Raw genomic sequence first — 15,662 nt, forward strand, 5'->3', positions numbered from 1 at the left:
AGTGCACTGATGGTGAATCCTTCAAGAGAGGACGGATGGATGAATATGAATAGTGACTTTTTTCCACCTATCTATCTTCACACACATGCAAACTGTTTCTCTGTATTTGTATAATTTTCTAAAGAGTGGAACAATAATAAAATGTATTTTCACGTTTGCAAAACAGCTTTGCAATCAACCGACAGCTTTTCACCCTCAGGCTGTGTAACTTGTTCAACAAGCATTCCTTTTATTTGCCCTCCCATTTAACTTGCTTTGTGATGAGCTGGATCCCAGAGTGAAGGGAAAGTGGCCAAGAACTGCTAAAAATAAGTGGGAACTTTCAGTGCTATCGGAAAATCGCTTCGGAAGACGACCTCATGGATGAGAGAGCAAAGAGAGTGCAAAAGTATGAAATGAAGTGGCTTCTTTTAGGAATCAACACAAAAAAATATTTTGTTTACACATTTTGTGCACATGTTGTCCAATTGTTTTGACGTGATTCAAATATCCTTGACTAGATCTTTAAGCCTACAAGGATTTAGATTTATGTGTGACAGGAATCAGGAAACAAAATCAAATCAAATACATATGTGATTATTACAGGACAATGTTTTTTTTTTAGTTGCCAGACTATGGCAAATACTTATTTCAAACATTTAAGCAGAAGAAAAATGTGTTACCGTACCTCATGTTCGTATATGTTCCCCAAACAGCTGGAAGAGAGAAGGAGAAAACTTGTCATAAAAATGGCATTATAAGCATTATAAAAGGAAATAATATACAGAAACACAGAGAGTAGTGTCACAGTCAAGTGGATTGAAAATCACTGAGCAGGTATTTGCCCGTTTTCACATGAATTACCACAATAATCCCACCAGGTTAATATCTTATCTTAAAAACCTGGGTATTTCCTCTGACCTTCAAAGTGTAACCGTCAGATCAGTAAAGTCGTTTAATCACAAAACATCTACGTTCTTGTTGGGTCTTTTAATGCCTTTCTACTCTAATATATATTTTTTCTAACAACCCACATTCCATTCACACAAATTTAACGACAGTTCAAAAAGATAAAATAGCAATCTGGATAAACTCCTCACAAAAATCACAAGATTTATGTAAATTGTAAGATTGAAACTTTTCTGACAAGTCATATTAAAATAACCTGATTGCAACGTTTGATTCGGTTAATTAAGCAGTTATGTAAATGACAAATTAAAGTATCTTAACACAGTGATGGAAAAAAAACAAAAAAACACATAAAGCTCATATTGTCACAACGGCCTAACGCAAGACAAGATATAAAAGCAATACAGTTATTATATTACAAAAAACATTGTCCACAGGGACCCTGGCTGCTGTTTGAGAACTTATATAGAGTTTCAGAGCAAACTCTATATGAACGTCACTCAATACGAGAAATATATCAGCTGAATGAGGAGCCATGGAACTACAATGTGCTAAGCAATAGGCGAAACTGGCCTAATGTATATTACACAGAGAGGCAAGGCCAGCGTACAATACCTGGACGCGCATAACCTCATAAAACTTCAAAACTTTACACGGAGAGAAAGTTGAGACAGTGAAAAGGATAAAGCAGGAGACAGTGTAGAGTGCGTGATGCAGTCCGACTCATAACTTGTTTAGATTCTAGAATCCAGTGGATAATGCATTAGAATGGCTTCGTTCCAGAATGTGTAACCGGAAATTCAGCCTGTAGAGGTGGAAAATTTGCTGAAGGATTAGGCTTGGTACAAATATTGACAATAAGTTCATCTTCTCTGTCTGTCATTACATGGCGTGACAGAACTTTCAGTACAGTAATCACCTGAAGGCAGTATCTGCTGATAGCTCACCACGATGTGTCTGTAAGGAGTGCTTCATCAGCAGGTTTTACCCATAACGGTTCAATTCAATTTTATTTATATAGCGTCAATAACGATACAAATTGTCTGAAGACGCTTTACAAGATCCGGCCTGACACCCCCGGAGCAAGCCTGAAGGCGACGGACGGTGGCAAGGAAAAACTCCCTTTTAACAGGAAGAAACCTTGAGCAGAATCCAGCTCATATGGAGGGACCCATCTGTCTAAGGCCAGCCGGGTACAGACAGAAAAGTGAGAGAAGAGAACAGCAGGAGAAACAAGATAAACATATATCTGTCATAGATACATAGATCTGACTAAAGTGTACATGTAGAATCTGATGATGATGATACAAACACAACATATAGCTGACGATGCTACATGACAGTTTGAGAATAGAAGAGGAATCATAGGCAGGTTGGAGAATTGTTCATTCAGGTAGGAGTGGATAACTGCAGGAGGCCATGAACGGTATGCCCAGAGCAATCAAGTGGTTTGCTGTTAATGGCTCTCCAAGATATGGCCTAGTAAACTATCAAGAATTCAAAAAAATAAATAAATAAATAAATAAATAAATAAATAAAATAAAGGCAAGAAATGACTGACCACATGCTACGTAATGCTTAGTCTTAGGACTGTGACATACCGAGCCAACTGTCAGCCACTTGTTTGGGCGTTGGGATGTTGGTAAGTGTTTGTGGCGCACATAGACCGATATCTGCCTATATCACTGCAATATCGATGACACTCTGTCGGTAGTGCTTTGATGTCGGTTTAGTGTATCTAGATAGAACTATATATCATATTTCATTCTTGAATCTGTCTCAAGTGCACTTGTCGTTAAGCCCATTCCAGGAAAAGAGCTATCCAGCTCTGTGGGCTAAATTAAGAATTCTGTATAGTAGTATGATCACTTAAGATAGAGATATCATTCGTACAGGCTCGTAAAAACACAAAAGTTTAAAAATTAAGTGACGAACAACAAAGCGTATTTTTTTTACAAAGCTTATTATAGAATTATTTTGCATATTAGGCTTTTCATGTGTCCACTCTAGCTTTGAAACAAACTTTCCAGTCAATAAAGGGAGAGTGTTTCAGACTAAATAACTACATGATGACAATAATAGCTACAAAGATTACTCCCAACAGGATTTCTGGATGCACCTCAGAATGACACCAGGAGCTTTTATGATAATTGGAAACTGAAATGAAAACTAACTCCCCTGTTGTTTTTCATCAAAACCAATAATCCATGCACTGCATATATATATTTATACAGCTTTTTATTCTATTCTAGTCATGTGGACACTTCACCTTTTTGTTTTTGTTTATTTTATAACACAATTGACAAACCGGCCACATAAAGTAATTTGTTGTTCTGATAATGCTGCTTTTTATTAACAACTCTGGCTTTTTCACATGAATGGGTTTAGCTGAACAGATTAATCAAAAGTTAACAGTAGATATTTATGTTTGCCAGCCAGGATGGCTGTGATAAACATGTATTTTATTGCTGCTATATCTGTTCTTTTTATCTCTTAGTGTCTGGAAGTAGAGAAAAATGTCCGTCACATTTTCACAAAGGCAAAAGTGGCACGCTTAAAATAGTTTTTGTGGTCAAAAAAACAGCCTGCAACCAAATTACATTCAACATAGGAAATACAGCAGCTGAATTCAGAGAAGATTTGGCATCTTTACCTGGTATCATTTAAACAATTAATAAAGGTTTACAATACTTCCAGGCAGACACACCTTTGCAAAGTACACAGTGGGTTCTTGTGTGACAGTTGCTGTTTAAACTATTTACACAAGCCCATATGTTTTGAGTGCCACGGCTGAAAATAAACTGTGGCATGAATCGTATTAGTCCAACAAATCACACCCATTCAAACACACAGATCAATGTACTTACAGGCAATATAGGCGATCAAAGCGAAGGCAATAAGTAGCTTCATCATTCTTCTGTTTAAACCTGATATCAGCCAGATGGCCCGCTTCATCATCCGCTCAATGCAACAGGACCAGGAAATCACTCGTTCAAGTCCAGCTATAGCATTGTGAGATACAACTGCTGTCCTCGGTGGAATCTCGATCCTGCTGATTTCTGGGTTTATTGTGCTAGCTGATAACAACTCGGCTCCTCCAATACGCATAAAGTATAACAGCTAGACAGAACAGGGAAGCTAGCTGCTGCTGCTGCTGCTGCTGCTACGTCAATACCGAGCAGGAGCAGTTTACGTGGCTAGCAGCGAACACACAGGTAGCAAACACTATCAGGTGACAAACCTACTCTGAGTGTCAACATCCACAACTACACCTGAGCTTATTTAAGACTGACATGTATCCCCGGGACTAAGACAACACTCGTATTGGCAGCAACACATTGTTATTTCTTTCGCAGACGGATATGCTAACGATACATTTAGAAGCTGCGGTAACTAGTGACACTAGTGAATCCCAATGGTTAGCCGTTAGCTCCGCATTAGCTAGCTAGCAAGCTAAGCGTATTTTGTCTAGCGTTCAGAGCTCCCGATAAATTAACAACAGACACTACTCCTGCCTCGCGTTTAAATTAAAATAAGTAGCAGAAAAAAAACACACACAGGCGCCTACTTTAACGGAACATTAGTGTAAACATGTCGGAGTTTGCTCCTCTCGGTAGGGGCCGTGGGGTAGCGGATGAGCGATTAATCGTCGTTCGATTTAGCAGCCTGACTTTCCCTGTAGACTGGATGACGTCCGTCGGACTTTACGTTCTTCTAATAATAAACGCTTTGTGTTATTATAACCTTAAAAGACCGTTGTCTTTGGTGGTAATAGTAGTATTATCACTGCATTATCATGTGTGACAGTTTTTTTTAATCACGACGGCTTAGCATTGAAGCTCCAGAAACATTTAATTTCAATACACACACAATGGCTCATTCATTCCATCACTCTCCACAGTGAAGAGAACCTTGTTGCATGTTTTGTTGATTTTTCCAAAATTTTTTCAGCCACTCTGACCTGTCTGGCGCTTTCTGTGGTGAGATGTACACTTGCTTACCAGTACACAAATACTTCTTGCACAATATGTACTCACTTGCCTGTTTAATAGGTATACTGGTGAAAAAACACAAATCAAATGCATGCCCAGCATCAAATCATGGCTTCATGAAGGTTATGGTGTTCAGGATCTGTTCAACTGAATTGAACTGAATTGAATTGAATATAACCGAGAGAGCTGATGATTTAACTGTGTATATAACTCTTTATATCAGACATATTTATCTACATATACAAACGACATATCGCGTGCCCATGTCATATTTTGTACTCTTGCATATTGTATATATTGTATACAGTATTTTCATGTCTATAACCTATTTGTCCTATATTTTTAGATCATTATACACTGTATAGGATGTTTATACATTTTATATCACTCCATATTTTTTATATCCTCATTTCTTCCTCTTTATACATTATATTTTTACCTTTTTGTTGACTTGTGATTCCCCTGTCTGTGTAATGATGATACTGGAAACCTGGATCTATCTATCAATAGTAGATATACTGTATACTTATTTATCCGGCTCACATTTACACATGAACGTTATGTTGCATACAGCCCTGTCTACATCACCTATTTAAATCCCTTTCTTTCTCTATCTTTTCCTCCTTATTATACCTTCCTTAAGTACAATGTGTAACCAGAGTCAAATTCCTGGATACATGGAAAAACAAAGCTAATACCAACTCTATTTTTTTCAATATTTAGTACAGAACCAATATATTAGAATGCATTCATTTTCACTTGTGTATCTAATGTTTTTACAAGTGAGTGTATTTCCTTGGCTAAATATTCTACTGCATGTCCCTATGTACGATGTCTGTATTGCAAAACTATACATGTTTTGGATGATTGTTGGACCAGAAATAGTCAGTGATGAATACTGCATTGACTTGTATTTCCTATCACACTGCTTAATTTCATAGATATAGTTATAGACTGACTAAACGTAATAGGGAAGTTTATAAGTCACTTACACGATGATTTGTGGATAAAACATACACGTGATTGTATTGCATAAACAAATTCACAGGTTATACCTCTAGGATGTGAATATAAAGGACAGCAAAGATTTCTTTTTTTGTGATTAGAAGGACATTCATCCAAAATACGTGGGTAAAATTCAATCAAGTTAGGTAAATAGTTGAGCTTGCTTCATTGGCGTGGGGTGGTATTCTGGTGTGGCTGTTGCCTTCAGATCTGTAATTGATCTTTAAAGGTATTATATTATCTGCACGTATCCTCTGAACATGCAGTGCGGGCAAACTCAAACAGACCTCATCAAAATACTTCTTACACACGGACCTCTGACTGAACGATAAACCAGCATGAGAAGGTTACCAAATTGATTTTTCTTTCCATAACTGCTCATATGGTCCAAACTGATAGTTGGTTTTTAATAGATCACGCTTAGTCTCCCTGATGATTATCCTCTATTTGTTGTGGTGATTGACTATCTATCTTGGCACTCCAATGACCAAGCAGAGGGGTGGGGGATTTAAAATTGCATTTATAAGCACCGGTGTCCTTTTCATCAATAGGCAGTACATTTCAAAGTAATTCCAAGGCAATATTAAATGTTTGTGTGGAGCTTGAGGCTTCGAGTTTACTGCTACCACTGAATATAGATAATCAACTCTATAGAGAATGAGATTTAACATTTTCGGACTTCCCTGCCCGATGGTTTGACCGTAGCCAGTTTTATGTGCAGTATTCAAAAGGGAAATGTATATTTCTTTTAAGTCAGGTACAGTTGTTGTGCACATATAATCTAAAGTACAATGTAAGTCCAATAATAAATAACTGTAAAAACAGACAACATACTGTATTTAGTAACGATTCCATGTCAATACATTTGACAGTGGCTTGGCCAACAAAGACACCTCTGTAGCCCTACAATTTACTGATCGACCTGATGGAAACAAGAGAGTTAACAATCAGTCAATTTTACCAATTCACTCTCTTGCGAATTGGTCAAGATTATCTTTTACATGTAAACAAATATCCTCGTGACAGCACCAGTCTGTGTGTCACTTTTGGTCCAGTGATAACCAGAATTGTTATCTGAATGTCTGATTCTATTAAACATCTTATGTCTGTATCTAGTTCATATCAGCAGCTACTTAGGAGATTTCTCCAAGCAACACCCTGAAGCTGACAATTGTGGTTTAAGTGAAATGTCTTGACACTTGTTGAGTTGTGAAATTTTGCACAGACATCCGTGTGCTCTCCAGGCTGAATTGTGACAACTGATCCCCTGACTTTTCTTCTCGAGATCAGCATAAAGGTAATTCTCACTTCACCTGTCAGCAGTCATAATGTTGTGCCTGATCAGTGTATTTTAATAAAAAGTGTGTTTTGTCATGCAGTGTACATAAGGGCAGACCCATTTCGACCATCTCACTTCATTTCCTGGTTGTGCTTCAAGATTGGACAGAATATTAGCGCACTGCTGGGATAATTTGTTTGTTCGGGTCTTGAATGGCACAGCTCATTGATCATTTTTCTCTTAGTAAGCAGCTGCCCACTGAGCAGAAAGCACAATTATCTCGGGGGAACAAACTCGATGATGACACACATCTTCCATCCAGCTTACAGTTGGCTTTAAAACCATGAAATGTGCTCACAAAAGACAATCCAGTGTCGAACAAAAGGCAGCAGAACTAAATTAGATTTAAGCGTCAGAGGTTAGATAATCAAAGCACAATTATCTTAAAGGATTTTTAAGTAGACCTTTTTTACAGCATATCAAGAAAGACTATTTCAAATCAGAACATCTGTGGAGCTGACTGGAATAAAATTCTGTCACGTCTCGTGAATATTAAATTCCTTAAAAAAACAAATTGCCATTATTGAACATCTTCTGATTATCAGAGGGAGCAATCTGCTGGATGCTAATTAAAGGGAAAGTACTGTTTTTTACAACCTGGACCTTATTTCTGGCATAAAATACGATCGTTTACTCACCCATATAACTTTTGTGTAATTTGTAGTCGCTCGGGAGATATTTAGATCTGCGTATATCCATATAGTGGGAGTGACTGGGGCACCGAAACGCAGCCTCTAAATAACGCATTATCTGCTGCGAAACTTATAATTCTCTAGTGCTATTCCCCGTTGAGTCCGGAGTTACCTGTTATTATATAGTTTTTTGCATCATGGCTGAATATTTTTACGATTCTAAGGTTGTGGATGAATCATAGCAGTAGCAAATTACAAGTAAACAAGCCGACAGTTGCGGGTGCACGCGGCGCTCAGAGAAAACATCATCCAGGTCAGAAGACATCATCCGGGGTCTGTAGGTCAATTTACAGACCCCAGATGATGATAACAGATAACTCCAGACTCAACGGGGAATAGCACTAGCGTACAATAACAAAATATTGGTGAAATGAACAAGTTTCGCAGCAGATAATGCGTTATTTAGAGGCTACGTTTCGGTGCCCCAGTCACTCCCACTACATGGATATACGCTGATCTAATTATCTCCCGAATGAGTACAAATTACACAAAAGTTATATGGGTGAGTAAACGACCGTATTTTATGCCAGAAATGAGGTCCAGGTTGTAAAAAACAGTAGTTCCCCTTTAAATGTCAGAAGATGGACAAGTTTTCATTTTAATGAGACATTAATAGGGAATGTTAAACCTAAATTTCTTTTCTTTCTCTTTTTTTTTTTTGAAAAAACATAGTTAATGTAGTTATATCAGATGATGATACAATCCCTCAGAGATGATTTTCAGAACAGTTTATCTGTCACAGGAGGTGTTTGGTAATGGACCGTCTGACAGCTGTCACCTAGTGGGGATTGGCATCAAAGCAGAAGAGCATCTGTCTTGTCACGTGTGGCCCTGCTGCATCATCAAAAAATTTAAATCTATTTCGTTACCACAGGGAGGAAGGTCAAAATGACTTCACCAAGTACAATTCTTTTGTAATGAATGTTTCTTAACAACAAAAAAATAAAAATAAATGATCAGCTTTGTGCAGAAACCAAATAGCAAACAAGACCAAAATATGGTCTTCACCAGTGCAAAACATTAAAAACATCATCTTCTACCAAATTGTCCAGTTTCACAAATAACATGAACGTATTGCCTCACAGAGCTCATAAAAAATAAGATATATAAAGTGTGCAATGTAAGAAACTGAGGTTTATGTGTGTGTCATTAGGAAAATCTTTTTTTGCTCCAAGCTGTGCCGGAATATTCTTCTAATATTATGCATTATTATTTTATAACTTTCCTTTATCTGGCAGTGAGAGTAATTACACAAACACTGTCAACAGATGCGCCTGTCTTAAGTCTTAAGTTCTTTCTCTTGTCTCGGTGCTCTCCATCAGAAGCTTTTCTTGCAGCCTGCGATGGTGATGATTTCCTAAAACCTCAGTTAGCATTCGTCATGGTCTTTTTTCCAACATGAGCGCTGCCATACTAACAGCTGCCGTGGGCAAACAGGTCTTTACTGACATGAGTCACACTGTCTATCGCACACTAGGGTGGGTGTGTCACCACAGACATCAGATATAATACTCCGGTACACCCAAAGATACACGAAGATCTGTTTTATTCAGATAATCTTACTCAGCACTGCGTGAACTCGTTCGATAAAGGGTGTGAATGTAACAGACGTTCAGAACTGAAGAAGCCACTTTAATGAGAGCTAAAACATCTTTAAGAAAAGGTTTAGTTATTTTTTTTTAAGAAAAGCACGACCTGGTTGATAAAAAGCTGCCATAAAAGCCATTCCCCTGCGGTTGTGTCTGAGGGCAGACGTCTTTTCTGCCTTTAGTAATCGAGCGCAGACGGAGCATTGCATATGAGGTTTGTTTGGTAGAAAACTACTTTTTCACAGAAGAATTTTATCGCACCATGGAGCTAGACAGCCTTACATTTTACAAGGTCCTATTTACTTGGATTTAAACTAACCTTGTATTTCCATATCCCAATACACCTGTGAAAAAACAACAACACTACAACTTTTGATAAAAACCAGCGAAACTTCAGCTCATCTTGGAGGTCACGTATTTTTGCTGGAGGGCCGTAACTTGCTCATGGGCCATTATTTGCACAGCAAGAGGAAAAAAAAGGAAACTTTTCCAAAAAATTGTCACTCTCAGAGGTGTTACATCTCATACTGTGGCTTTACCTTTGAATGCTGCGAGAAAGGTGCATGAATATTTATCTAAATGCCTCAGGCTCTGTGACTGCAGCATAGGCCATGTTTCATCGCTGCACTATTTTATGCTTACCTGGCAGTCTTCATGGCAACATGTTTAACTTATGCGTTAAAGTTCCCACACAGTCCAATAAAAAAGATGCTGGCTGTTAAGGGATCCATTGAAATCGTGCCCTGCCTTAAACCTGCCGTACACGTGTGCTTTGAATTAGTTTCTTCAAAAGAGAAAATGTTGAGCAAAGATAATTCACTCCTCCTAAGTTATGGGGATGAAGCTGGCATGCAGTTATCAGCGGCTCACACATTTCTCAGCACAGTTTGTTCAACAAACCTCAGGTCATGTTTGCTTTTTATTGCACAGAGATGTTGTTTAGTCCAACTGGTGAGTGAGAGGATGAGCGAGCGAGCTGAATGGAGAAATATTAGTATGTTAAATCTGTCATTTGGCATTTAAGAACAAAAGATTGAAGGCTTGCACACTTATTTATGCTGCATGGTGCTTAATATGAGATGGCTGCAGTCAAATATAAATGAAAATAAATAATTAAAAATATATATTGTGACCCTCTTTGGTTATGCCCAAATTAAAGGGGTCAAAAAGAAAACGGACATTTTGACATTAAATGGTTGTTGTGCAACTGACACACACACACAAGGGGAGAAAGAGAGAGAGAGAGAGAGAGAGAGAGAGAGAGAGAGAGAGAGAGAGAGACGCACCTCCCCCGTGGCCCCTAACACCCCACTGCCTCCTGACGTACGAGTCGCATCGCCTTTAAAAGACGCTGGAGCAAAGCGCACCTCGCACTACACCCTTCACCTCGCAGGAGTCTCCACTGTGAGCGGGTACTAAAACCTGAAAGTGGAGACTTGAAGAAGAAAAGACTCCCCCAAACATAAATGAGTGGATAGAAAGGGGTTGAGTCGTGTGTTAATTCAGGATTAATCACGTTAGTTCGGCCAAACTGAAGGCATTCATGAACCCGGTGCGCTTTCTGAATGCGTCTGAATGAACACGGAGTAGGCGTCGCGTCAAGGTAACAGGTGGCACGTTGTAGGTGCGATGTTTCCTTTCGTGTCAGTTTTCTAGGTAAGAGTTTGCAGCTGTGTGCGCTCAACGCCAGTGGAGGAATGTGCGTTCTGAACATGAAGCGCGCAGGTGCCAAAGAAAACACAGCCCGGAGTAAGACTTAGAAGAGGGAGCGCTGCTTTAACCATAAACTTTCCAGGTGAGCGATGTGACCGGCCCTGTCCATCCACACGGTTCCAGAGCGGGTATAAAATCAGATGAACGGACCGCAGGATGTGTTCTGGTCAGGCTGGTCTGAATTACAGCTTCAACCTGAGCGATGGCCAGGAGCTGCTGGACGCGCCGTCCGGCTCGGCGAAACTGTCCCCGACGGGCTTTGTAGTGCTGTCCGTGGTGCTGGGCTTCATCATGACTTTTGGCTTCCTCAACAACTTCGTCGTCTTGCTTCTGTTTTACAAATTCAAGAAGCTGCGGACTCCGGTGAACATGCTGCTGCTGAACATCAGCGTCAGTGACATGCTGGTGTGCTTGTTCGGAACTACTCTCAGCTTTGCTTCCAGCATTCGTGGAAAGTGGCTGCTGGGGCGCAGCGGCTGCAACTGGTACGGCTTCATCAACTCCTGCTTTGGTAAGCTGTAGCCGCTTGTCTGACCCTTGGCAAGTCCCTGGGTGTGACAGTATGACCCTGTCATGAATCTAAAAACGAATTATCCATTAATCTCCATCTGTCTATCTATCATTTCGAACCTATAACAACTATTTTAAGGTTGTATGTGTGCCATGATTCTTACATGATTGTGTGTAGTTTTCCATGGGAAATTCAGTTGCCTGTTATTTTATTCTACAATTTGTTTAAAATAAATACAATCCGAGATAAGACAGATCTCTGTCCAAACTACAGTTGTATGCATTGATTGACTGTGGAGGCGAGGTGGGGATTGCATATATTAACATTATATTGCTTTGTAACTGGGATCATGGGGAATGAGTCACTCTTCACATCATCTGCTTCCAGTCAATCACAAGTCTGAAACGATTATTCGTACAGACGATGGTTTCCAGCTGCTCTGTTGTTGGAGGAATGCAGTGCGTGCGAGAGAAAGTATTGCAACAGAACTTTCTTTCCTCAAAATCAGTACACATAGTTTAGATGCTTCAGCCTATAAGCCTATTGATGTTGTGTAGTGTTGTAGTGCTCGTTCGAGGCCTGTGCCCGGGAACAAGACAGACAGCTGAAAGGAGTTGTACGCTGTAACCTCCAGTAGAATAATAAGTGTTAACACAGATCTGCGTACACCCTGTATTCTTTTCCCATTTGCCACTCGCAGTGCGTGGTGCTTTGTCTCTGCTGTGAACCCGCCTGCAGGTGCTGAATTAAACGCACAGAAAGACCGGAGTGTTCTGATTTCTTAATTGTTTTACAGTTGAAAAAATCTACTCCTTACTGCACGTCCTGTGGTGGACAAACTCCAATTGTGTCTCCGCACCAGATTATTGGCAGACAGATGTATTCAGTATCTGCGGTGACATCAGTCCATGTATTGGTCAAGCTCTGCTCCGCCCTCTGACCTTTCCTCTCTAAACAGAACATTTCCTACGTTCAGATTTGTTTATTACTGCATCAGTGCCTGTGACCTCTCTCAGGCCTTTAAAAAAGAAACGGCATGATATTTTTATCCTTTATTTATATTAATAGATGGCCGGCCTGAGCAAAACTGTGTGTTGCCAGGAACCAAGATCCCATCTTTCAGATATATTTGTTTTCCTTATCACTCAAAGTAAACAAATACTCATTTGTCTCTTGAGTCAAGCTAGTTCATGTCAGTGGTTCCGCTGTTCGATTTATTCAGCTGACGTTGGTGTGAAAGTGCCTTAATAGCATAACCTTTCTTTTATAAAAGGGCAGGAAATCACAAAAGGCTCAGTGTTTGTTACCGACTCAATGGCTGCCACTGAGCCGACACACAACCTTGGCCTTAGTTTGGCTCTTGTTGTCTTTGTGCCTTTATGTCTCTTGATAGCCAATCACCACACATTCAGACTGTGGTTAAAGGACTATTGAGAATAAATAATATGGATCCTTCCCAATGCCAGATCAATCATCAGTATGTCTTTCTGTCCTCACGCACAGTCTACAAACCGTCACTGTCTGCACACTAACTCCTCCCTGCTGTTTCCAAATCCTCCGTGATTGTCGCATCCCAGTGTCGGCGTAAGCTTGTGTCAACGTTTTGTTACACTTCACCAAAAAAAAAAAGGAATTCTGATGTATCACAACTTCTATTTTAACCAGAGGGAGGGGGGAAAAAAAGGATCCAAGCCGTTCTGAAATCAGCAGGGTGTTTTGAGTTTGTTCTCCCCGGGGCTTCTGCGCTGTGCTGATTGCATTCAGTTTTTACATATATATAAAAATTGACTCAGCCTAGTGCTGAGTGTTGGAGCTCAGTGTGATACTGGTGTCAGCACACTTTCCAGTTTGCCGGAAAAGCTGGCACGATCCCCGCGAATTAACCTGATTCTATACGTCAATCTTCATCTTTCAACACCTTATTGTGTGCATCTGAGTTTAAGTGACAATAATTTGCATATTGCATATTGTGATATACTATGATTAAGTAAATAATTTCTATTTTTTAAATGACAGCAACATTTGCGTATGAATACCACAGTGTTCCTACCCTTTCTTGACACATTATTGCTGCGGGTCATATTATCATATAATCTTTTAATCATCTTCCACACTACACTGTACTCCTATGCTTGAATGTAACAAATGCAGTTTGTAACCCTCTTTGTATGGCATGTGCACAAACACTCAGCATCGAGGACACTTCTCCAGCATATCTGTTTCCCCCCAGCAGTCACTGTCAAAGGAACATTAGCTTCACGGCCAGTTTCACATGTCCAGTTCTGCATGGTTGTGCTTTTATGTGCGCCAGGAACGGCAGAACGCTTTGTTGTCAGGGCAAACAACGTCACGCGTGACTTTGGTGGTTAATTTCTTTCATGCATGTGCCTTTCGCCACCCCCACCCCGTTATCTGTCCTTCAGTGGCGATAGCACGAATGAAAGTGCGCGGTGCAGGATCACTCCGAGATGTGAAACTTCATTAACCGATCCAGTCGTGACTTCCTTTTGTCTCGTTTGCCTGTTTCTTCTACCAAAAGCCAACACAATGCTGCCCGCCGACTTCGTGCCTCTGTATTCAAAGGTGAAAATATTTCCTTAATTTAGTTTGCTGTGAAATTTGGGACACGTTTTTGTGTCCTCAGAGAAAAGTGGAATTCTCAACAATCAAGTTATTTCTTTGGTATTTTTTAATTAATGATGAAATTCCTGAAGATGTGTTCGGCGGTAATTAGTAAGTGCTGTTATTGTGAACAAGTTTGAGCTTGACAGCACCGATCAGCCATAACATTATGTCCTGATATTGTATAGGTCTCCCTTGTGCCTCCAAAACAGTTGTGACTCATCAGAGAATGGACATGGGCCTTCTGGGGGTGTCCCACAGATACTTGATCAGTTTGGGATCTAGTGAATTTGGAGGCCAGGTCAATAGTTTTTTTTTTTTTTGTGTGTGTGTGTGGCTGTGTCAGACTGCATCCTGTTGTCATTGCTTTTGGGTGGCGGTGCCTGGTCTGGTCTAGGTGGGTGCTACATGTCTAAGTAACATCCACACGAATGTCAGGTCCAAACGTTTCCCAGCTGAACACTGTATTGTAACAAGATGGTCAATGTTATTTACTTCTCCTGTCAGTGGTTTTAATGTTGTGGCTGATTGGTGTATAATTAAGCGCAGCTCACAAAAGCGTCTCTTCACAGTCAGATGTGCTACATCGGTTGTTCGAATCACAGCATTTAAAGTGTCACTAACTACCGCAGTATCTTGGGATTAGTTTCACTAAAAATTGGACTGTTTTAATCCAACTTTGCAGGGCGTGCTAAGGAAGCAGAATGAAATAATTGTACCTCATGTGAATTGAATTGAAATAACTGTACCTCATGTGGTCATTATTTTTCCTAAGTACGGATTATGTTGAACACAAGCGGTACAGGGAGTACAGCTGCAATGCAATTTTATGAAAAGCAAAAACAAAACAGTACTTTGTAAGTTAATAACATTCATAAAAACATAATGCCACACCTGAACACAGCCTCACGTGGTTGTGTATTGGGCTGTCTCGTCCCAGTGGTTGTCAAACTTGGGGTTGAGTCCCCCTGGGGGCGCACAGAGACACTGCAGGGGGGGCGTATGGAAAAATACATGGAGTGAAAGTTTAGTAAAAGCAAACAAACAAGAGTTTGCCGATGCTGTTGTGTTCATGAAAGTTTGCCTTTTTTATCAGTTGCTTCCCCGGCACTATTAATGACTGAGAGGAGTTGTTTGTTAGAGAGCATGGAGGTGGGGGTGTGGCAGAAAAACTCCAAGATGCACTGACTTAGTTGAAGTGAGAGTGACACTAAAATAACAGCTAGCGTTGGAGGGTGGCAGCCCATCCATTACTGTCTATTTGAGTTTTTCATCTGATGTTGTGGGCCGGACAGAGAAGAACATCTGATC

General features: G+C 40.0%; 2 protein-coding genes across 4 annotated transcripts in view; one reads left to right on the top strand and one right to left on the bottom strand.

Moving 5' to 3' along the window:
* uxs1 (UDP-glucuronate decarboxylase 1) overlaps positions 1-10,440 on the bottom strand; it is a 37,440-nt gene extending 27,000 nt beyond the window's left edge. The window contains exons 1-2 of one of the 3 annotated variants that reach the window (XM_084544321.1): positions 10,148-10,440; positions 668-695 (exon numbers count right to left, since the gene is read on the bottom strand). In XM_084544321.1, the coding sequence (XP_084400447.1) occupies positions 668-672 (5 nt within the window). In that variant the 5' untranslated portion in view covers positions 673-695; positions 10,148-10,440. Of the gene's footprint in view, positions 1-667; positions 696-3,755; positions 6,907-10,147 lie in introns of those variants that run through there. The other 2 variants (XM_084544320.1, XM_084544319.1) reach the window with 2 other exon arrangements.
* A 433-nt stretch (positions 10,441-10,873) lies between these two features.
* tmtops2b (teleost multiple tissue opsin 2b) overlaps positions 10,874-15,662 on the top strand; it is a 32,360-nt gene continuing 27,571 nt past the window's right edge. Inside the window, exon 1 of the mRNA XM_084544323.1 lies at positions 10,874-11,729. Coding sequence (XP_084400449.1) covers positions 11,375-11,729 — 355 coding nt within the window. The 5' untranslated portion in view covers positions 10,874-11,374. The remainder of the gene's footprint in view (positions 11,730-15,662) is intronic.

This window comes from Chelon labrosus (genome assembly GCF_963514085.1).
Source record: "Chelon labrosus genome assembly, chromosome: 5".
Taxonomy (NCBI): domain Eukaryota; kingdom Metazoa; phylum Chordata; class Actinopteri; order Mugiliformes; family Mugilidae; genus Chelon; species Chelon labrosus.